General features: G+C 43.7%; 2 protein-coding genes across 3 annotated transcripts in view; one reads left to right on the forward strand and one right to left on the reverse strand.

Moving 5' to 3' along the window:
- Positions 1–3267: 3267 nt before the first annotated feature.
- On the reverse strand, positions 3268–20680 carry MICOS10 (mitochondrial contact site and cristae organizing system subunit 10). The gene is made up of 4 exons (XM_065038094.1): positions 20568–20680; positions 9252–9299; positions 7881–7990; positions 3268–5586 (listed from the first exon to the last, which is right to left on the reverse strand). Exons 1-4 carry the CDS (start codon positions 20632–20634, stop codon positions 5578–5580), a joined length of 234 nt encoding a protein of 77 aa, XP_064894166.1. The 5' UTR covers positions 20635–20680; the 3' UTR covers positions 3268–5577.
- Positions 19925–24467, forward strand: part of CAPZB (capping actin protein of muscle Z-line subunit beta) — a 63904-nt gene continuing 59361 nt past the window's right edge. For both annotated transcript variants that reach the window (XM_065038083.1, XM_065038084.1), the window contains exon 1: positions 19925–20171. The gene's annotated coding sequence lies outside the window, so the exon portion shown is untranslated. The remainder of the gene's footprint in view (positions 20172–24467) is intronic.

Raw genomic sequence — 24467 nt, forward strand, 5'->3', positions numbered from 1 at the left:
AATTTATGGCCAACAAGAACAGTTAGATCATCTGATACGAATCCATGTGTGTTACAGGTCATTTGGTTTGACCCAGGTGGAGCACAGTAACTTACACTTAAGACATTAAGAGTTGAAAAATCCACCCATTCCTCTAGTAGCTTATCCCAGTCTCCCTGCTCATGATTCAGGGCCTCACTGCTCTTCTGCGTGGGTCAGGCTTCAGGCTCCAGCCATTGCTTCTCATTACTGCTTTCCCTGCTGGCAGCAAACCTTCTGATTTCTGGGTTTTCGTAAGCCCTAAATCCTTGCAATCTCTAGGTACGATCAGCTTTTGTTGTGCCTCAATGTCAAACTTGACATTTGATTGTATTGAAAACTATATTGCTCCACTTGCTTTTTCATTTGCATAGCATCTCAACAAATAGCAATTAGTTGCCTGCCACCAGTTTTATATTTACTTCCAGATAATTAATGAAAATGACAGATAATACAAAGCATTATACTGACACAGAATCCACAGAACCAGAGTGTCATGGTTTTGCAAATCAGACATGAACCCATTAGGACATGAAATGATTTTCCTCTCCTGTGGCCTCAGTCAACCTTTGAACATAGAAAGAGGTTGCTAAAGAGAGAGATTACACAACCCACGGCAGTTACCTGCAGCCTAAGCCTCTTACTCCATTAGTAACTCCCCATACTCCATTAGTAACTACAGCCCTTTTTCCCTTATTATTCTGTGCAGGAGTTTGGTGACAGAGAAACAAGTGACTGTAAGAAATGAAAGGGTGGATATAAAATGTAGAAACACTCCCCTTCCACAGCATCTCTCTACCTTGCTTGAAACACTCCCACAGCACAACTTTATCTTGTTCTTCCAGCATCTTCAAAGAGCAGAAACCAAAGTATTTTGTGAATTGTGGAGTGTGATTTAATCCAGCACAGATGAGTAATGAACTGTGGGGTCCCAGAATATACGCTGACTGTACAGAGCTGAATTTTAACCAGGAATTAAGTAGGCTTTAAAGCCATGACCAAGTGGAGAGAGTATCACCATTTCCACTTTACAGGGAAGAAAACTGAGGTGCTGTCTATCACAACTGGGCTCCTAAATCCTCAGGGAACGCGCAGCTCATGGGATTAGTAATGGTTTGGGGTTAAGCTGTTAGTCACTCCTAATGACTTCAAGTGTAGCACCAAGGGGGAGGAAGAATACCCTCTAAAACTTCTAAAAAGAAACACACTCTTTCATACAACAGGAGATTTATGAACTGAATTTGAACTGGTAAGGGCATGACCTTTTCTAGGAAGCGGCACACACTCCTAACCCAGAGCTGGAGTCATTACAAGCAGTACTAATAAAGACTACAGATGAAGAGTGATTTATTAGTCACCAACAGCTTTCTCAGCATCTTTATAAGCTACAGGAGGTGGGCATCCACCACCACGAGGAACATCCAGCTCTAAAGAGCTAAGAACGCTCTACAGCTAAGTGCTGACAGCCAGAAGTCACAAGAGAAACAGCGATCCACAGCTGAATTTCCATAAACTATGTTCCCATTTAAGTTTCAATCTCAGCTAAGCATTCCACTGTGGGTGGGCTATAGGCTGGACTCTTGGAGCAGTTAAGACACAGTATGCATTGCATACAGCTGCCTACTGCAGCCAGTGTGCCAAAATTTGCACCAGTCCCATTTACAAAGGCGAGGGTGGGTTGGGAGACGAGGATAAAGTTTATTTCTTACCACCGGGATGTGTGCGGCAGGGGGGGAAGCAACAAAACCCAGGCAGCTCGGAGCAAAGGGAAAGGTCAGCAATGCCTCGCTGGTTCAGAACACGGCTGAAAAAAGTGGTTTTCCTAACAGGTTACTGATTATTCTAGCTAAAGTGTAAGAGCTAGACCTCGTGGTACATCCCTACCACAACTACAGTCTCCTTTAGTCCACTCGTGCACCCGCTGCTCATGTTTGCAAACAATACCTCTGTGATTTCTTTTGTGTTGCTCCAAAAACTCAGAGGGAACCCAATAAAAATCCCCGGAAAACCAACTCCTTCTCATTGGAGAATCACCTGTGTTGAGTTACATCACCACTGCTGTGTTTCCAGTACTGGAATGATACTGTCTCCTTGCTATTCTCCCTTTATCTCGAGTTGTTACCTAAGTTCACATTTAAGACAGATCTACAAAGGCAGTGACTATCTTCTGGTGTTAAGCTTATGTTACAGCTAACACAGCAGTGTCCTGTTCCATGAGATGCAAAAAACTGGCAGACATTTCTGTATTTTCTCTCCTTATCATATTCAGATTTACACTAAATTCAATATTGAGGATCTCAGTGTTTTACACGTATTGGCAATTCTATAAGCAAGCACCTTGTGGACAATAAACCAGTTCCCTCTGAGACTGACCACTAACCTTGGCCACAGCTTCTCCCATCGTTAAAATGGGAATTAAGAACCTTTCTGCCTCTGTTCATCCCATGTTTAGTTTGTCATCTCTCCAGGACAGAGATTGGTTTTTATTTGTGCGTACAGCATCACGTACAGCAAGGTCCCGATCTTGGCCAAGGCTCCTCGATGTGATTGAAATACAAAGAAATGACGGGTTCTTGATCAAATATGAAGAACTTGGATAAACAATGGAAAAGCAGCTTGATATTTTTTTTGTCGTGCACTCGCTGCTTTCCCCTGCCTTGTTTATTCATCTCAAAGCATCAGCAGACATCTAATCAAGCTGTTAAGAGGCAGATTTGTGGCCAATCCAGCACTTAGGGAGTCGTTAAACATTCAAAACCAGTTCTATTCAGCAAACAGCTCTTTTGTTTTACCTGCCTAGATAGTGGTACGGTTTCTTTACTCACTGTATACTCACCATTTTCCTATTAAAATTGCATCAGGGTGATGCAGCAACTTCTCCATTAAAAGCTCTCGTGAAGTTTTGCGTAGGGACACCTGACTTCTTCAGGCCTATCTTGTTTGCACTTTTTGGTACCGATCCAAATCACGCTACGCTTAGACGAAGCAATGATTTCAGCAGGCTTCAGAAAGAAGGAAAAATGTGATAGTTTCCAGATGAGTGTATTATACTAAATTTAACATGCCTTTTGGTACTTAGAATTTCCACTTTTCCCTCTTCCATTTATGTAATTAGAAATCAAGCAGCAGGAAACCGTTCCTATTCCAGCCCCAGCTGGGAACAGTACGGTCTCCTTCCCATAGAGGGAAACGGGAGACTTGTCCTCACCAGGAGATATTTTGCACAGCTTCCACGGACAGGTTCAAAAGTAGGTTTTGAATAATACAGCTTTAATTAAAGCAAACCAAATATGAATACAGGCCCGTTATGTGCTGGTTATATATGCATATATATCTCAACACAAGCAACACACAAGGCAGCTGTGACAAACAAAAAACTTAAAAAGAGCAGTGACAAAACTTAATTTCCACTTTTTAGAATAAAGTTGTACATTTTTTCCACACTCGCCCCAGTGTATTTCATTGTAATGAGCAAGAACATTTGTTCTGATTATTCTCTCGCTAGCAACAAATAACATGTTGTGAATGGGTATCTACCTGGGTACCCTCCGAGTCCCAGGGCCAGAAGAACCACTTGATCCCAGGCCACAGCAGATCATCATATTCAGTAAGAATTAACTTTAGAAGGTCATATGCAACATAAAGCAGGGCATACCAGAGTAGGACAACTCATTACCGCGGACACTTAATAAAAATTGAACCCCCCATCACGGCCCAAATGACACAGCGGTAGCTAAAGCTTTTTCTGCGTGTTGACCGTTGTTACACTCAGAGTTGTTTCTGCTTTTGGTTGTTTCTTACCCAGATTGATGCTCGTCTCTCCAGCTGAACCCGCTGGCTTACCAGTCTGCTTAGCATCACAACACACACACAGAGAACTCAATAAAAACACTTTCCAAACCACAGCGGAGCTACGGCTCCAAAGTACATAGTTCAAATTAAAAATTGGGGCCAGATAAAATGATTCAAAATTGGGAAGAAAGAAAGAGATCCTGTTTCCATTATGCTGTTTTGACCTGACAGATGAATGCAGTCCGGCAAGGGAGGAGGTGGAAAAACAAGGACATGCTCAAGCAATGGTCCTGGATGGTATCGTGCTTTGACAGTCTTTAATGCTGTTCTGGCACTAAAGCTATTTTATTTCACAAGTCCATTGCTCTAGGCGAGCTCTTCAGCTTCTGTTGGCTCTGGGCACAGCTCAACATGTTTCTTCGGTGTGCGAGATCCACATGCGTGCCCAGGGAGGTGTGGGGGTGCAGGAGTGCTGTAGCACCCAGACCAGATCTCAGTCCTGCTGCTCGGTAAGATAAGGGGTTCCTCAAGCTCTCTGAACTCAGCAGACTGGCCCTCGGTCCATCCCCTTCCTTTCTTTGGCATAGTTTAAAAAGCAAATATTGCGCAACTTGTTTCCATTGTGTTTTCCTTTCTGGAGAGGAATGTTTTTGTTACTCTTCCATCTGCCAGCACTCACCATGCAGCAGAACAGGCGCTCAATAAAGGAAAGCTCCATATCAATCTATACCATCCCCTTTCTCTCTTGGGACACATGCATTTACATCTCGTGCTACGTGGCCAACATGCAGCAAGCACTGGACAAAGAAAAGTGGACCTTGAGAGCCATCTCAACAGCTAGAGAATTGTGCTGAGTGAAGAAGCAGTGATGACTGCTCAAGTCAGGGGGAGAGCAGCAGACAACATGCCAACGAGTAATTACAAGGCCTGGGGTAAATGTAAATAGAAAGTACTCAGACCAGTGACCTGCTCAAGTAATAAAAAGCTTTAAATATTTAGTGACCTGTTCCCATACACTGAAACCTCTACGTTCATGCACAGAAGAGGGGTGAAAAAACAATCAACTCAAAAGGCAAGCTCAGAGCCAGATGGCGTGTGCATCTGTTTAATTCGGCCCCTGTACCGAGGAGGTTTCAAAGTTGGGGCACTTTGTGAGTCAAGGCTCCAAGAGCTGGCGAGCTGCAGTCATACCCTCGGGGTCTGCCCTTTTGGATTCTGCCTCTTTGGAGAGGACAAAATTCCAATTTTAAAGGGCAACTGTACAAACAGGACATAGGAGTATTTATATTCCTCTCCAAACACCGGCACAAGCAGCAGGGGTCTGGTGGGTGATTTATGAGGTGGGAAAGCTTCTTTGAACTGTATGTTAGATGGGGGTCGCCTTTCAAGAGGGGAGAGGAACATACGGCGGCTGTCTTTACTGAAGAGCTCTCGCAGTGGCATTTACCCAGGTGGTCACAGCTGCTGGGTACTCAAAATGAAGTCCTTTCCTTCCATTCTCTCTCTCACATACAAAGTCAACACACCAGAGAAGGCCATTTTGCTTTTATTTATTTCCCAGAAGAGCTCCTCCTTGCACTTTCCAGACACGATACAAAACAAGCAACAGAACTTTTGTTTCATGTACAGAAACAGTTTGTTGGAGTATAAAGAGTTACTGGTGATCGTTACTGAACAATGTTGGTTTATTCCAGGGGCACTTCAGTATTCCTGAGGAATAATCATTGATTTCTCCTTCCTTCCCACTGGGATAGTCTTAGTCATTAGTCACTGTTCCTGTAAAGTAAGAAGGCTTGTATTATTAAAAAGCCATTTGGGTTCCTTACGTGGAAGGTGCTGCACGATGTAAAGCAAGTCACTGGGCTCTGTAGCATTTCCAGAAGGTAGGGTAACATTTTCATCCTTCGCTAGACTGAGAAGCTGAGTATGGAGAAGTTAAGCAGCTATTTTCATACTCGAAGCGTGCCACGTTTTCATGCACATAAGCCTCCATTCTGATAAAATGAGCGCTTCAAAACCACCCCCCCCAACATTATTGTTCAAGTTAACTATTCCCAGATTGAATGGAAATCAGATATCAAAGCCACAAAGGGCAGGAGGAACGGCTTCAGTTGCCAACCTTCTTGTAGTGCTGCACATCAATATAATCCACATTGCAAGCAAAGGGCAAGGGTTGTGGGTTTTTTGGGTGATAAATAATACAGGCTAAATAACCTGAAAAATACGCATTTTGCAGGGAAACTGTAGGCCATGTAGTTCTCAGCTGTACCTTGAAGTAACTGCTAGAAGTTGATTTAAAATTCAGCTGAAGTCACAGTGACATCCTCTTGATCAAATTACTTAAAAGGCCCTTAGAATCTTATAACCACAAATTAGAACCTTTCTGCATTTTAAGTAGTCTCTTGATCTAGATGAACAGCTCTTGCATTGGTGTTAATATTTCATGATCAACTTACTAACCCAAAGGACGGGCAGTGTGACGATCTGAGTTACAGCTGAAGCAGCTGCAAAGCTGCTTTGTAATCTCCTGATTATTTGGTATCACGAGGATCCTCTGTCCTCACTCATTCTCACTTAGGATTCAGAATTATGAACTTGATCCTGAAGAATCAAGAATCCGGGCTGGATAAAGCCCCAAGTAACCTGGTCTGACCCCATATCCAACCCCAGTTGGAGGTCAGAAGAGATGACCTCCTTGAAGTCCCTTCCAACTTGAATTATCCTGTGATCCTATGAACTTGACAGGTTGGGAAAACTAGAAATGATTTTGTTTCAAGTTTATCCATGTTGCATTTTTCTCTCTCAATAAAGCTCATTTTCTTGCAGAATCTCACATTTTGACAAGTTGGCATTTGAACAGAAACTGGTTTGTAGAGGAAGTCCTACAGAGTTTAGTTACAACAGTATTTTCTAGGAAAAAAACAGATGAGTGATAATGTAACAATATTTTCCATGCTCCTAACCAACAGAAATGAAATAATTTTGTTGTAATAACCCCAGAGCCATTATCCATGACACGACATTTTGGAGAGAATTAATGACATTAACCATTAGATGGCTTCATCCGCGTCTTCCCGCTCTGTGTGTTCAGTCTCTTTGTGCCAGAGAAAGCGCACTGGAAACTATTTGTCTAGTCTTGTGCCACGCAGGCAGCCGTGCCTCTTCTGTGAAGTGTCCTTTCAATTACCTCATGCTTCGAAGGACCACCCTTGCTCCAGAGCACAGATTAGTCCTTAATCCAAACAAAATCCCTTACTAGGCTGAGTTGAAAGTCAGTTTTCTGCTGCCTGACGTCCCTAGTAACAAGCATCCTTAAATGAATGAGTTTTTCTCAGAACATGTGAACAGGGCATTTACCATTCACATGAAGCCACTGACGTGTCATTCCAGTTTCTTTTTGGACACAAACTGGAGGAATACCCTCAGGATGGTGTGGAAATGTTAACAAATCTCTCTACAACACTCATACACAGACTTCTGGTTCTGGGCTGTAGCTGGTAATGTTGTATCAGCTGCATCTAAGTCACAGTTTTTCTATGTTGCTATCCAGAATATTTTATTCTGAAGAAGTTGTTCAAGAATCTTGTCATTGCCTCCCTTTCTTAACAGGCAGCTGAAGGAAATATTTGTAAACAGGTATGTCTAGTAGGCTGGCAGAAGGCTGGCAAAAGCTCATCTGCCGGTAGATCTAAGAGGACTGGACTCCACTTCCAGCTCTAAATGCATCAGGAAAAAGCCTAAAAACACCTTCACTCTTCTTTCATTAGACAGACGAGCAACACGGGGGTAATTTTTGCATTCTGTGTGCTTCACACGCAAAACTCCAGGCAGAACATTTCACCTCAGTACTTTCTGAAGTGCTATAATAACTATGTCTAATAAGTGTAAACACACCACATATTAAAAATTTCTCAAGAGTAGGGGGAGAATCCTCAGCAACACAAGTCTCTTCTTACTAGTACTCTTCTGGGCAAGGCAGAGGAATATCCATGTAAATGGTGTCTAGATGTACCGCTTAATGGTAATTTATAAACACTTACCAATTAATAGTAACTAGTACCGATACTTACTTTTACAAATTTACCATGGAGAAGATACGGAGACTGGAAGTCATGTTGGCAATTGGAATAAGCCATTCCTAACCCCATGCCGGACCCAAAAGTGATAGGCCATGTCTTTCCTGTGCGGAAGGCAAGCAGAGAAGAAAAGTTACAGTCAAAAAAAGAGCTGTTCTTGTCCCACGGCACTGTTAAATAAGCACCAAGAAAGAATGGAAGATGCATATTAGGCATTTTCAAGTCCTAAGAGTCCTAAAATCAGCCCCACACCTAACCACTTCAGAGGAATAACAAAACATCATATTTAGAATTTAATGGAGAGCAATCTCTGAAGTCAAGATACTACTGAAAATTATCCTGTTGCCAAAGCATAACTAAAAAAAGAATTTAAATCAGTTTTGGCAAGACTGGCATAAAGTGAAAGGGGAAAGGGACCTGGGGGTCCTGGGGACAGCAGGGTGACCATGAGCCAGCACTGGGCCCTTGTGGCCAGGAAGCCAATGGTACCTGGGGTGGGTTAGAAGGGGGTGGTCAGTAGGTCAGAGAGGTTCTCCTGCCCCTCTGCTCTGCCCTGGGGAGACCACACCTGGAATATTGTGTCCAGCTGTGGCCCCTCAGTTCCAGCAGGACAGGGAACTGCTGGAGAGAGTCCAGCGCAGCCACCAAGATGCTGGAGGGAGTGGAGCATCTCCCGTGTGAGGAAAGGCTGAGGGAGCTGGGGCTCTGGAGCTGGACAAGATGAGACTGAGGGGGGACTCATTCAGGTTTACAGATATCTAAGTGGTGAGTGTCAGGAGGATGGAGCCAGGCTCTTCTGGGTGACAACCAGTGATAGGACAAGGGGTAATGGGTTCAAACTGGAACACAAAAGGTTCCACTTAAATTTGAGAAGCAACTTGTTCCCGGTGAGGGTGGCAGAGCCTGGCCCAGGCTGCCCAGGGGGGTTGTGGAGTCTCCTTCTGTGCAGACATTCCAACCCGCCTGGACACCTTCCTGTGTAACCTCATCTGGGTGTTCCTGCTCCATGGGGGGATTGCACTGGATGAGCTTTCGAGGGCCCTTCCAATCCCTTACATCCTGTGATTCTGTGATGTCTAGACACACGGCCCCAGTAATTTGGCTCAGGGTTTCCTGCAATTCCAGAATTTGAGCTGAGCACAGTAGGACCTGAGAAAGATGCCACGTGTAACAACCTTGTTACACAACAGTTAAAAGTTTACGCAACTTCAATTCAACTGAAAACAAATATGACCAATAAAGAAAGATTTGGTCTAACACGCTGATTAAATTTGCCATGCCTCAAAGACTTCTTGGTTTTGAACCGCACCTACAATAGACAGAAATTAGGAAACCAGGCAGACAAAATTACTGCAGTACACTTACTTTTGAAGAAGATGACTGAGAAAACAATTCCTAATCCAAATCCAGCACCTGTAAGAAGAAATGTAGCGAGTGAGGACTAAGATAACGCAGAGTAATGGAAGATTATTTAGTTCTTTACAGCAATTCTTTGTTCCAACTCAGGAATATCAGACTACATATTATTACAGAACACCAAACAAAAATGTTCTTAAATAGCAATTTTGAAAGAAAATAATTACTGTTTTCTTAAGTAACTGTAAGAAACTAATTCAGATTAGAATCCCAACACATACACTATCACAAAGATTTGGGAAACAAACCAGAGTCTTGTCCCAGGGAAAGTTACTGAATTTCTGTCACCATCTACAATGTGGAATTAAGATTTATTTGGCTCATTGTCAGCAAATGAGAAACACTTAAATGAAAACTTATTGTGTCCTTGAGCTTTAGATTTTGCTGATGAATATCTTATTGTATTTCATTTATCTCGCTACTTTAACTACTTCAACGTGTGTCCTGAGGGCAGCAAAACTTTGATGCTTTGTGTTATCCTATACCTTGCAAAAAAAAGCTCCAGGCTGCTTATCTTTCACATCCACAGCATTCATTATGGAGCGTATTTAAGCACATTAGGAATGAATGACTTTTCACATCCTTATACTATATATAGAAATAACTGCAGCAGTTGAGAAATTAATTAAAAGACATATTTTCTTTTAAAACAGTCCTAAAAGCATGTGATCCTTATTTAAGCTCCTGTTGAACACATTACCAAGTGGGTTGAGTCCAGAACAATGCCAAAGAATCCTATACCCTCTTGGCTTCTAGCAGTAGGTTTCATTCTTTTTCTTAAGTTTCCTTCTGCTCTTTAAAACTTTTTCCTTGCTAAAAGTGCGCTAATGGTAGCACAGATTCTTGAAATGATACTTACTGCACTACCTAGTAAATTAATTAAGCACCCCATGGTTTTTAATTGATTAAAAACCCTTGAATATTAGAAGAAGTATGGCTAAACAGACAAGCTGAGCAAATTTCATGTTTACTCCCATTAGGACTTCACTATCTGTATTTACTGCAAGCCGGGAATCAGAGTTGCTATTGCAAACTCTTCGTTTTCCTCCACGTCTTCGTTAGCTCCGACCGTGACAGAGATAACTGCTTTACCAGGTCATCACAAAACATGCAACTCAGGGAAGAGCTTTGGCCGCCCGCCAAGCGGTCCTGACATCACTCCCCCAGACGTTTTCGAAGCCGAGCGTTTCGCAGGAGGTCGGGGTTTCACTCTAATCATTTGCACAGCGAAGGGAAAGTCTCAGTTCCTCAGATGTCTGCTCAGAGCTTCAGGCTTTTTCTGCATTTCAGATAGTGATACACTACTTGGAGCATCTCTAACTACTCATTGGAAGAGACAACAGGCAGTTCATCTGTCCTAATTCCTCTGCCCTTCCTCCCCAGGCAGAGCTTTCCCTCGGTACCTTTGCTATAATACAGCTGGTGCTGGCTCTCGCAGAATGTTTATGCTATTAAGGATAATTACTATCTGCAAGAATTTCTCCAGCGGACAACTGTTTGGCCCTCTGACCGACTCCCTCTGCCAGTCTTTCCCTACGCTACGTAGTCACGCTGCCGGTTTGTTTTGGGCTGTAGGTCTGCAAAGGACTTTCTGGAGACACTTCCTTTCTGTTCGGACAGCACAAGGCGTTGTTTGAACTGTCCGGTTCAGAAACCTTGTCATGCAGCGGGTGACACTGGTCCTGTGCAAGAAGAGATCCCCTCTGCCAATCCAAACAGTTTAGCTAATCAATGAGAAATTACTTGCAGGATGACAAATTCTGCATCATCTCAACGCAGAGCCCGTGCAGTTTGTAACCTCACCACATTTTCCACGACACCAAACCCACGTTCTTCTTACCAGCGTGGTGGTAACCTGCTTACTTTCTCGTCTTCAAAGTCTGCAGTAAGGAAGCAGCTTTTGTTAATACAGTTTATTTCCATTTACTTCCCGAAATGGTCATCATCTTGTATTCTCTTCACCTCCTTCACACGCTCTCTCACATTACAGCCCCATGTGTAAGGGCTCCACGCAGATGCCATCGATGCTGCGTCCTCTTGGCCACGGGAGAAGCTACAGGATACACTTCAAGGTGAAGAAATTATTATTTCTGCCAACTGCAATTCAACCTCGGCCTAAACCAAAACCTAGGCCTTCCCCCACGCTAACACCCAACACTACTGTTAAGCAGATGTGGGCCAGCACGACTGACTTGCTAAGACACAACAGTCCCGTCTAAGGAAAGCTTTTATGTGAATTAGCGATAAGCCTGGTTCTAGAGAAGGGATTCTTCTTTTTCATGAAAATGCAGAATGTCAATTTTAGAGGCTGCGGGAGGAAGGGGAGTACAGTGGCTGATTAGTTTAAAAAGATGATGGTAAGATATCTAGGGCCTTGCTTTAAGTAATGAAAATGCTACAGAGAAGGAAGAGATCTGACAGCTAATGGGTTTTTGTTTTCTGTCCAAGAATGCAACTTTAGAAACAAAGCCAAAAAAGTACCTTAGCTTCCCTCACCCCAAGTCAGGTTCCTTCCTTTTCTTACTGAGGAAGAGACTACAGTCTATGCCAAAAACTGTGGCTGATCACAGCACCCAATTAATTAGAAATGCTCAAATCTGTCCCCTCACATATCAGTGCATATACACAATTTGCTCTTTTCTACTTTTCTAATGTTTAAGCATTGGTTTTAACTTAAACCCAGAAGCTTTAGCTATGTTTAATTTCTTAGCCCATCTGTTTAAAAACCTATTTCTGTGGGTAGTTTGTCACTCATCTTCATTCCACTAGAAAGTATTTGTGGTTATGTGGTCATTTCCTGCGTCTCCAGGACCAACGGGGAGCAAAACCATCTTGTCTTGGAAGCAAATAACACGTTTCACTTTAATTCTATATAAAGTTACACCAGAGATAAACAATGGCAGAGCTGTTGATGAGTTTTACAGGTTTACGTTCTCACATGCTCAATTTCCTTTCAAAGAGGCAACACGTTGCTTCAAAGAACCTCCCACCTGAGTAGGGGACACTGGGTCTGCAGCTGTTTCTACTAAAGATCAGCACCTCTAGGCCAGGCTTTAACTTCATAACAACAAAACATGAAAGGTTTATCTTACAATAAAAACAAACGAACATGGAAAAGCTAAGGGCTTGATCCACGCCGGGCACATTTCCCCTCCCTTTCTTGCATGACAGACTCTTTGGAGGAAAAGGCCACAGGAAAGACTACAAGGCATTTTTCACCTCCTCTGACAGTTTAAAATGTTTAACTAGAAAAACAGTCGCTTCCACCCTACATCTATCACTTCAGCTTAAACTCATTTACAGTCAGTGTCACCAGGGGACAAGGCCATTCTGTGGACATCTTAGTCCCGTTCCCCGCTACACGGCCCAGCCGAACGGCCCAGCGCAGCCACACGGAACAGGATTAGGCAGAAAGCCCACGCTCCCAAACTTTTTCATTCCATTTCTTTTTTGTTTTGGCTCATACACCTTCCAAGAAAAACGTCACGGTACCTCAAATCAATCTAACGCGCAAAAGAGCACGCGCCATATACCCAACAGGACATCATAAAAGTGTCTTGGAGAGAAACACAAATCTTCAGGATGGGCTCTTGCTCCATAAGAACATCTGGAAAAAACCTTTTCTATAAATTTAATCAACAGTCCCTCCAACAGTGATACTACAAGATTTTTTCCTAGGCTACCCAAGTAGCTACAGGCTGAAGCAGCTATTAAGACGGCCACACCTAGATACGCTTTTCTTCAATAGCTAGGAACTTAAAATAGAAGCATTCAAATATGCTTGTTGACATCTGGCAAATGTGTTGCTGTTACTATAGCAGCTGGAAGTTTTTAAATTACTTAACAGCTTTCTTTTTGTCATCAGATTTTTTTCCTTTGCCATTTCTTACACACAAATACAAAACATGGAGCTTCAGCCTCCCCTCCTTCCGATGCAGTTAATTTGGAATTAAAGGAACTAAATGATGGAAATAAAATGAAGGAGGAGCTTGTGGAAGATGGTTTCTTGTTCTAAGAAAACAGTGACCACTCTGTACAGACAAGACGCTCTAGAGCTCAGGGATTTGTCCCAACAGGGTAGATCTCTGCCCAGCTGAAAAAGCAGCTTCCACTAGGATCAAGAAAATGCATGGAGCTCAGTTAGCTTCTCTCTGGGGACAGGGACAGCAACAGCCTCAAGGTCCAACAGCAGATGTGATGCACTGGAAGTTTGAAAGGGGCACCAGCTCGCTCCAGCGCTAACATTTGTTTTAGGTGAGGAAATACCCAAGAAAGTCAAGATCTTCAAAACAAACACAAATGGTAAGCAACTCTCAAACTATATCCTCCCTCTCGTTGTAGGGTGTTCCTTCCTGCCTCCTCCAATTCCTCTTTGGCAAGATACATAGATAATTGTTTTGCAAAAACGGGGAGGAGAGCCTTCTTCATACACCGGGGCCTTTACAGGGTAGCACTGAGCACCAGTTAAAAATCCGAGACCGTGAAATCACTTATTTACAGAGAGAATTAATTTTAAGCAGACTCTTAGCAAGGTCCTTCATGGCAGGAATCAGATTTTCTTCCAACACTGACTTTGAAGCTTTCATTCTCATCTCCCCCGTCGTGTGGCCTGTTTACATAGCAGGCAGGAAAATGAGCAAGGACACCAGAAGAAAACACAGTGAAACTATACACCAAGTACTCGAGGAAGAAGCAGGAAAAAAAAGTGTGTTTTGTTTTCTTCCAGCATTTGACTGTAGTAACACAGAATACTTGGAATGACAGAATATAAATATCCAAATATCATTATAATACAAAAATCCCAACATGCTTTCAGGGGCCGCTTTCACCCTGAAGCACTCCTGGGGTTCAACCTTGAATAAACATCAGCACTTTTGCAGATGGACACACGGGACCAAGAAATATCACTAGTAGCCCATGATCTCCTGAGCAATCCCAGCAATAGTCTCGGAGTGGACCAGAGACTTTTCATCCTCACACTGGTGAATGAGCTGGCGAGGAGAGGGCACATGCATTTCTCCCTCTTGGAAAAGGGGGCAAAGAGTGGAAGCTGCTCTTAGACAATACACCAAAGGATCTCATCAATATTGCATCAAGCTTTCAGGCAAAAGCAGGGTTGCACTTGCTTTAAAAGTGCATATATAAGAAATGAGCAAGATACTCCTCATGTGGAAAATACACCTCTGCCAGAAAACTCTACCTTGTCTTACTGCAATAAAATATTCCACTAATGAAAACAACAGCATTGCTAAAAAGAAAGGTTTTGTTGGAGTAAACACATCCACATCTAGTGCTTTTTCAAGCCTAACTATAAGGGTTGGCAATTCTGCTTCTTCACACCCATCCAACGTAGGTTGACCATTACTGACACATACTGGCCCAGCTAAGAAATAGAGGAGATTTAGAGCAAGAAATGTTACGGTAGCATCTCACTAGCAGAAATGCTAAGGAAAGAAGCCTGATCCTCAGCTCTCTCCTTATCAATTTATTATCACCAAGGATGTGCCAGCAGCCCTGAAAGGATTTTCTCAGAGCACTAAATCGGATATAATCCAGAACAAAAAGTTGTTCCCACCTTCTGCTGTAACATCTCAAGGACCAAACAAATGGTTTAGGATATCACTTGGCTTAGAGTTCCCTTCCTGGGGAGTGTCACTGTGTGCCACCTCCCGAGGAAGGCACAGCTGGCATCTCACCAATGCAGAGGACAAGGTAGTCGGTGAACTTTGGATTAATTTCCAGCAGAGATCTTCTGCAGCCTGGGGGTTTAAATGGTTGCACTATCAGATGGAGGGCTCGGCTCTTCTTTCAGGTTTTTGCACACCATAAGCATTGCCCAGGGCAGGCTGGGACAAGAGTTGAGCAGGGCTTCCCCCAGCGGCACTCACAGCTTCGGTTACTGACCTGAACGGGCACATCTGTGTCCAGTGCTGGGCTCCTCAGTTCAAGACAGATGAGGAACTACTGCAGAGAGTCCAGCACAGAGCTACAAAGATGATTAAGGGACTGAAGCATCTTTCTTACAAGGACACGCTGAGAGAGCTAGTCTGTTTGGTCTAGAAAAGATTGAGAAGGGATCTTATCAATGCCTATAAGTATCTTAAGGGCAGGTGTCAAGAGGATGGACCAGACTCTGTTCAGTGGTGCCCAACGCCAGGGTGAGGGGCAACAGGCACAGACTGAAACACAGGAGGTTCCATCTGAATATGAGGAGAAAGTTCTTTGCTGCGAGGTGCCAGAGCCTGGCCCAGGCTGCCCAGGGCAGGTGTGGAGTCTCCTTCTCTGGAGACATTCAAACCTGCCTGGGATCGTGTGTGATGTGCTCTGGGGACCCTGCGTTAGCAGGGCTTGGGCTGGGGGGCCTCCACAGGTCCCTTCAACCCCAAGCATCCCGGGACTCTGTGACCCAGGCAGGGCAGAGCTCCCTGACTCAGTCTGATGACCAGCCAAGAAGAACAGCAGGACACAACACAACTATGGGAACAGGCCCCTGGATCCCTAAAAATTTTCCTGTCTTTTTCTTCCAAAAGATGGTAAGAGCCCCTTAATTTGTCAACAGCCATTGTATTCAGAACTCTGCTAACAAGATACCTAAATATTGCTGTTAGATTTTTGACTGAAAGCCTGTTCTCAGATCAGCATTTGTCCACCTCTTCCAAATAAAGCATTTTTTCATTGGCTGTATTGCCTTCCTGCACAGCCTAAGCCATAAGCAGTTAATATTTACACTCCTTGGTCTGCTACAAGATACAACCAGTCCAGTTGGATCTTCTCCTGTACGACATAAGAAAATAACTTGGGGTTACAAACAAAGCTCATTTAATAATGAAGTTGTGTGCTCCCATAATATTCATATTCTCCAGCATTAAAAACTAAATCCCAAACAAAGAAGAAATCTTTTGACTTGGTAGCTACGATTGGATGGCCACACTACAATTGCCAAGCAAAAAAAAGCCCACTTCAAAACAGGAATTTCAGGACTTTTGTATATTTAGAGAAAGTCTAATCCAGTTTTCAGAAAGTATACTCAAGTTTTATCATTATATAGACTGACTTTATCCTACTCATAACCATGTGAAGGTTTATTTAAAAATACTGACGTTGCAAGCCATACAATGATTCTTTCTGAAATACTCAATCTGTGGAATGACACAAACAATCCCATTTCACCCTTGCTGTTAACAGAAACAGCTATTCAAGCAGGCTGGATGATGCAAGCCAGAAGAAATCATGTAACAGTTGCAAGGGAATTGAAAGTGCTCTTTTATCTTACAAAATTCCTATTAAATGGAAATTAGAAGCATTTTATTTTCAGATGTCAAAACAGAGGATTAGAGGAAAATGAACATTACTACACTGGGTTATTTACAAGCTTCCAGACTGAATTTTGGTCAATCACAGACATACATCAAAACATTTATCTCCTGCAACAACAAAAAGAATGAACTTCAGCACAGCAACATAACACCCAAGCCAAGAAGCAAACAGCTTTCCTAAGATTACCTTTCAATATCAGATAAATCACAGTGTTCAACTCATTTAAAACCACAACAGTTTCAAAACAAGCCAGGGCACACAGGCACACAACTCTCCCTTCCCTTACACACACTCTTTATTGCCTCCTTGTTCCCTAGAAACGGCGTATAATAATAATTTGTCCAAAATTATAGCCTCGTGGAGAAAAAACAACTCTGCCAGTGCTTCATGAGTAACTGTCTTCCCAGATAAACAGGCATGAACTATCCAGCAGTTAAACAAACAAACGAACCCTTTAAGCAGGGTTTGAAGGCAGTATGATGGAGGAAGACCATGATACTATTTACTTCCCCGTCCCTTCTCTGCAGAGCTCCACTGATTAAAAGGAAGAAACGGTTGTGAAGCCTGGAGAGGACACACTATTTTCTGAAGTTTTACAAGCTGGGAAGAAAAAGGAAACCACTGTAGTTTGATTCTCCTTCTGCACATGGGAAAAAAGCACAAATTTCGTGATGGGTAAGAAAAATCCTTATCGGGAAGAAAGAAGGAACAGAAAGTGAAATTATTTAAATGACTCCGGGGGTGGAAAGTCTTGAAAATGGTGAGAAGCTGGAGCCAGCATGATCTGGATCACCCAGAGAAACTGCCTGGGGAGCCAAGAAAGCACAACCCAGCCCACTGCACACAAACCACTGAGGGAAGGGCAACCAAAACACCTAGAGCCATCCTCATCATGAGCAAAACAAATCAATGTCCACCCGAATAAAAGGGGGGTAAGCACATAAACTCCACTGAACAATGTTTCGATGCTTCGTGCAGGCATAGAGAGGTTTAGAGTACTTAACTCTTTGGAATTAAATACTGTCTTAACAACACCTGACAACATATTCTATTTTGAACTAACAGGACAAAGTTTTAATACTGAATTACAAGATACACACAGGTAGTGACCAAGAGGTGAAAAATACAATACAGCGTTTCAAAATATGTGACATAAGATAAATATGTATTTTGGACACTTTAGTGGCAGGAGATCACGTTTCTTCCACGAGCTTGATCTCCAACTAAACCAGGACAGCGTAACTACAAACAACACAACCACTGCAAATATATTGGCTGAACCAACCACAGTGGAAAGCCTGACAGACTAATACAAGACAGGACAGGCTGCAGAGCCCCCAGCTATTATTTCAAAACATCCTATTGCTCATAAAGTCATTGCGATAGCTGCAACATCCCCTTCTCACTCCGTTTCCCATGTCCCTCCAGCCCCCAAATTAATCCACAGGAGTTCCTTGTCTCTACAGTTCTCACAGACACTAGAAAACTGTCACGCACGCAAGGTTTCAGAAATTGAGTGTTCTCCTTTATTTGCAGGGTTTGGAATGGGAAAACACAGGGCTAATCCCATTGTTTGTTCTTCCCCAGCCACTGCCTGGAAAGATCTCTCTTGCAATAGTGCTCAGGAAGGATGTAAAGGAAAGTACAGGAAGGAAACCGTGGCGGCAAAAAGGAAAAGTCCAATGAAGAAGCTGAGGACATAGTAAACTTCTATATCCCACATAACAAGCAACAAAATTCTCAAGTAAAAAAGTTTATTTTCTTTCTTTCCAGTGTAACAACCGCCCTTGATAGTTTATTGGAAACTCCACCAAACTCTGCAGTAATATTACAAAAACAATCATCAAAACCACATGGGATTTTCAAGTCCCTACAGAGAAAACAATCATTTCCACTGAGACAGCCTAAGAAACTTTGTGTTATCAGTGCTCAGTTAACAGCTATGCCACTGACTCACTTTGGATTTAAAGGCCATCATCACCATCTTCAGTCACAAACTACTGGTGTATGAAGCAACTTCTGGGTTGTCCCGACTTCCAAAGTTCACACCGAGTCATTTGTTGTTAATACCGCAGAGGAGGTCACCAGCACTGACACTTCGGTTACTGGATCAATCGCAAAAGCACACAAAACAGAAAAATGCCAGCACACATGAAGGACAACACGTCTGAGGCCATCACACTGGGTGTAGTGCTAAGGACAGAATTAAAGAGCTGCAGCCTACGTGCCCTTTTTGGGTCATGTAATGAAAAACATGAATCTTACCAAGACATCTACTCAACACCATCATGAAGCTAACACAGGGAATCCTTGGTCTAGAGCACTAGTACAGAAAGTCTGAGCACATTTTCTTTCTCCTGTTGCCACTTTAGGATGGAAGAAAACACCCCATTAAAAGGAAAGGCCTGCTAAAGAGACATACTGCATCAAAATCAACCTCGTATCCACTTCTTTCAGCCTCCTAGTGAGCCTTTCCATGTTCAAGACTCCTACATGTACAGCTGCAGCATGGAACAAGCCCTTGTTTATAATTTGGCATATTTAATATTTTATGATAAAGCAACCAATGCTATGGAAACATAAACATATCTGGATATGTTTGTCAGACAAACCTGAATAGAATTTCATATGGCAAAACATTGCTCTGGAGCACTTGACACTTTTCAAAGGCCTGTTATAAACAATGGAAGTTTCAGTTTACTTTAAATTATTAAACATCTTTTCTAATGGAAAAGTATTAGGCAACTAAACCCCTCAGTTCCTCATCAGCTTTCAAGCATCAGGCCACTACAGCAACAAGAAATAAACATTCACATTTCTCAGATATTATTTACGGTTCTAAAAAGAGACTTCTGCACCAACATGGAACACGTACCTTTCACACCAGATACTTCCCTTCTTGCTCTATACATAGCATGCAAAGATTTGCGTTTGTACACACATTTTGTAAAGCCACAAGGTCTGTCTAGTCGATTTGCCAGTCTGTCACATGAACAGCACATATGCAGTTACCATCGCTCATAAAACAGGTCTACATGAAATGTTATGAAGGGTTTGCTGCAGATCTGAAGCACTGCAGGTATGGCCATAGTTCTAACTTTAAGGACAAATAAACATGGAAGAAAATCAACAGAACTGTTCCCCTACTTGAAGAAAAGGCACAACCGTCTGCAGGGCTGGGACACCGGCCGGAAAGCTTCTCAATGTCAAACTGCGCACACTTGCCCTAAGTGACACATGCCAAAGCTATCAGCGTGTCACGCTCTGTATTGCTTTTAATAAACACAGCGCACCTCGCACACTGAGTGATGTGAACAGCTCTGCAGAAACAGATTTCGAAAACCAAGCCGTCGTCATAGTGAAAGTAAAGGCGGGCAAGGTCGTGGCACTGCGGGACCCGGCGATGCCAACCCGGGCCCCATTCATTCGGGCCAGGAGGCGCCCAGCCGGCCACGGAGCTGGGCGCAGGCAGAGATAACACACAGAAACCTCGCATCTTCATCAGAGAGAGTAACCAGAGCTCAAAACCGACCCTCCGCTACCGGATCGCGGGTAAGACAGGGCCGGGCCAGGGAAAGGAGCCCCGGGGCGGCTGTGGGAGCGGTCCCGGCGGGGCCAATGCCCGCGGCCAAGGTCACCTTGCCCGGCCCGGGACCGCCCGGCTCCCTTCGCCGCTCCGCTCCCCGACCCCCGGGATCAGCGCTGCCCTGCGCTGAGGGCGGAGCCGCAGGCCGCCCCGCCCGGGCCCACAGCGCGGCGAGGCCGCCGCCGACCTACGCCAGGCCCGGAGCGGCGGGGGGCAACGGCCCTCACCGGGCCCTTCCTCACCAGGCGCAGCCACGCCACGGAGCCAGGCGGACGGCGGCCCTCCCAAGCCCGGAGAGCCTGGCCGGCTGCTCCCGCTCCTCCCCGGGTCCTCCCCCTACGCCCTGCCCTCCCCGCCCTTACCCAGCTTGACGGCGGAGTCCGCCAGACACCGGTCCCACTTCCTGCCCAGCTCTCCCTCCGACGCCATCTTGGCCGTCCCCTCGCCTCCTCCCCCCACCCCGCAACTCTCGCGAGATCTGCCGGCGCGGGCAAGCGGCGGTGCGTTCGATCTCGCGAGATTCCCCCCTCCCCGTCCCGCCGCCGTTGTCAAGGTTACCAGCAGGAGGGCGCTATGGCCGCCGCGCTCGACCTTGGGCCAGGCCTAAAAGTCCGACTTTCCTCATAAGATCAGGCCCAAACGCCCGCTTTTCCCCGTTAAACCCGGCCCATCACAACTACAGCACTTCCTGAGCCTCATCAGTTCAGCCAGGGCTCCTGCTGTGTCTTTGTGAGGCCTCGCATCCCTCATCCTAAGGCAGGATACCCATCCTCTCAGAGGCAACTGGCTCAGGCCCAGCACATCAACCTGCTCCCCTAGGGCTCTCACCTCAGCCTTGGTAAGAGGAAATCTTTGCTGTAGGGTCCCATCTCTCTCAGGTAGAGTTGGAGATATCCCACTGGACACATTCCTGTGTAAGTTTTCCCTCACTGAGATGCAACATCCTACACAGCTCCTGTATCTGGTTGTCCTCAACGACTCTGCACGGCTTGAAATGAGGTACAGGTGTGTGAAAAAACAGCTGTTGCCAATCCTTATTGATTGCTCTTTTACTTAAGGGCAACCTAGGCCCCATATCTTGTTGCTGAGTTGGGAAAAGGAAATAATATGAGGAAGAAAATGTTATAGATGTTGTTCCGTACAATTCTATGCTAATGTTAAAGAGTTGTAGGAAGGGTTTTCAGTGATTTACAGGCCTTTGGCACATCCTGAAGCGTGCTACAGCATTGTGGAACCAGGAATGTAAGTGTGAATAATTTCAAACCTAATGAACTTTCTATTGCAAATATTGTGTAGGCTTTCTGGAAGTCATTTTCCAGAAGCTTTGTGAAAAAATACAGAGTGTTTTTCAAGTAGTAATGTCCCTATTCACACTTAGTAAGGCAATTTTTAGCTGTGATTACTTGTTTTGATTTCTTCAAGCTCTGACAGCTTTATCAAGTTGGAGAGGTGGAGGCTCTACTGCTTTAAATAACTGGATGTTCTTTAAGAAGTCAGTTAAAGACTAAAGTAACAAATAGAAGACATAATTGGCAAAAAAATTCTGAAGTTATTGTTCGTGGTCTTTTTGTCTTAAATATATAACTGATTTTTATCTAGAGCAATGATGAAATATTTTTCCTATATTTGGTTTAGTTCAACTTCTTCACATATCACTGAACAATCACAATTGCCTATCATTTTTACTTAGTTTAAAAAAAAAACTAGATGGCATTTTTTTTAAAAGTTTGTTTTGAAGGCATGTGGTTAAACTAAGCCCTTGCAGGTTCTAGAGGTTTCCCTGGAGCTGGCAGCTCTGGTTCTGTAAAATGAGCCTCCTTTTGTCTTCCTTCCCCTGCAATTTACTCAAATCAGTTTGCGTTGCTGCATAGTTGGTATCAAAAATAGAACCATGCATCAAGTTACTTGTAAAAATACCAACAGGATCGAGCAGTTTTTTTTCCCTGACCGGATAAAGAAGTGTTTTCTGAAACCGCTGCCCCAGTGGTGCGTCCCAATGTGCCAGCTCCACCCTCCCATTTCCAAACAGCTCTGGAAAATATCAGGAGGAGAAAGATACTCAAAGCCCCCAAATAATTCTTTATTTTTTTTTTCCCCCAAAAATTAAATTCCCAAACCCAGTGTTTAAAAACAACAACCAGGAATGTGGTCTTCTCTCTGGCAAAAATACAAATACCCGGTGCAGGCCAATGTGTAGTTTCACTTCACACTTACTCATTTTCAGGCTGTTAGGCTCGCTGGAAAGTGCTGTTTCTTTGGGGATGAAGGAAGCGGTGGTGAGCTCTTGGACTGTAATAAAGGGTCGCGTTGCTGTGTAATGGGTCTTGATGTATTTTGACAGCCTTGCGTCAGGAACCTGGTGCACTAAACCCTTTGGAGGAGATGGAATAGTTCAGTGTAATTGTTTTGAACGTGCAACTTCCTTCTGAGAAATCGGTCTGCTGCTTTTAAATTCCAGAGTCGCCAAGTGATCCGAGGGGGCTCTGGAAAACGTTATCCATTAAGGATCTAGAGCACATTCTCTGCACCCCTTCCCCACCCCAGGGAAAAATTAAGGCAGGAGGGAATGTATCCAAACCAGCCTTTTCTCTGCATTGCTATAGTTACTTGGCAATTAGACCCTCTCAGTGTAATACCAAGTATTTATTATTGTATGACTCCAAGGTGATGTTTAGAACATGCTGTTTTGAAAAACCTTTTGCATTTTACAGCCCAGCATGTGTTGTCCCAGGGTTCCTTCCCTCCCTTTTCCCCTCACGCTCTCTTCTCCTTTCTTTTCAGTAAATAAATATCTGAAAAGACAGAGGACGCTGAAATTAAGCCAGAAAAGCTTCAGAAATTCCTGCCTTTTTCTGATGGAAGTCAAACTGGAGTAGTTTCAGATCGTGCATCACCAGTTTCCTTAATTACATAGTTGAGTGGTGTATTAAATTAGTAAGACTACTCAGACTAAAAGTTAGGCATTCACTTAACTATGCTGCTGATTAGTTTTTCAACAGATAGCCATCAGACAAGCTAGAGGCAGAACTGGGAGTCTAAGATGAATAAGTGCCACTATAATTCTTCAAAATTGCTATTTCCCTGGTGAGTGAAGCCACATGGAAGGCACGTCCACATGTGCATGTGGAGATGAGGAGCTTCGCTGGGGCTGCACCAGCCAGAATTCCAAGACTGTTAGGTAGAAAAGGGCCTTTATTTTCTTAATTATTAGTCCTAGCTTTGACGTAGTGCAGTACAGGATGGTTCACCCTCACCCCAGTAGTTTTTGTTTTAAAACTTCCAAGTGAGTTTATTTTAAATCTTGACTCTTCCCCAGGATGAATGGATTACATCTTATTCTGGTTTTTCAAATAATCCTATAGCATCTCTCCTGACAATTCCCCACTGGATACTTCTCCTCTTTTCCAAATAATACACATGTAACTTCTCCCATAGTTTTAAATAACATGAATCACTTCCCACACATTATTATTTTTTTTCTGCCAAGAGGAGCAGTGATCTGCACAGGAAGACAGCAGCGTAGGAGTTACCTCCTTGAAATGGTTGACACAGCCTTGGTAGAAGGCCCCCACTTCAACTCCTGGTCTCTATGCTAATTTGTTGGGTTTGTTTTGTTGGTTTTTCTTCCCCTCGCAGATAGAAGCCACATTCACCAGCAGATACTAATGCTTATTTTTCGCTTTGAAAGCCTTCTTGCTATCTAAGCAACAGTCCAAGTCCAAAGTCTGAGGAAAAAGAAACCCCTCCTCAGCAGGACTTTGCCCTAAAATGGGAAAAGTGCCAGAGACTCCATTAAGTCTACTTTGCTATTCTTATTGATTTTATGTGGAAGGCAGTCGGATACTGTGCGGATGAACAATAGTCTAAAGGCTGAGGTAGACGTGCATTAGGAGAAAGAGTTTGTGATGCAGAGTGAAACATCATTCAGTCTTTTCACGGTGATCACATTCGCGTTAATAAGCAAGTCCATTTTGTCCCTGGGCTAATGTATTTTCATGCCAGTTTTGTAAAGCTGATGTAACATTATATTCAGTCGCGTGGTACTGCTGGTTACAGTTGTCAGGTACAGCTGATTGAAGCGGAACTTTGAAAAATGGAACAAGATGTGTCACAGCTCGTTGTGCTAATTCTGCCATGAATATGAATCTTGCCCCAAAAACCTCTGGAGGAAAGCACTTGCGTGGAAAGACTGATCGGAGGTTTTGCTCACTCTTACGTTACAGGCATAAGCACCACTATGACATTTGTCTTTATTTGATGTG

The sequence above is a fragment of the Columba livia genome, chromosome 21 (assembly GCF_036013475.1).
Source record: "Columba livia isolate bColLiv1 breed racing homer chromosome 21, bColLiv1.pat.W.v2, whole genome shotgun sequence".
Lineage (NCBI taxonomy): Eukaryota > Metazoa > Chordata > Aves > Columbiformes > Columbidae > Columba > Columba livia.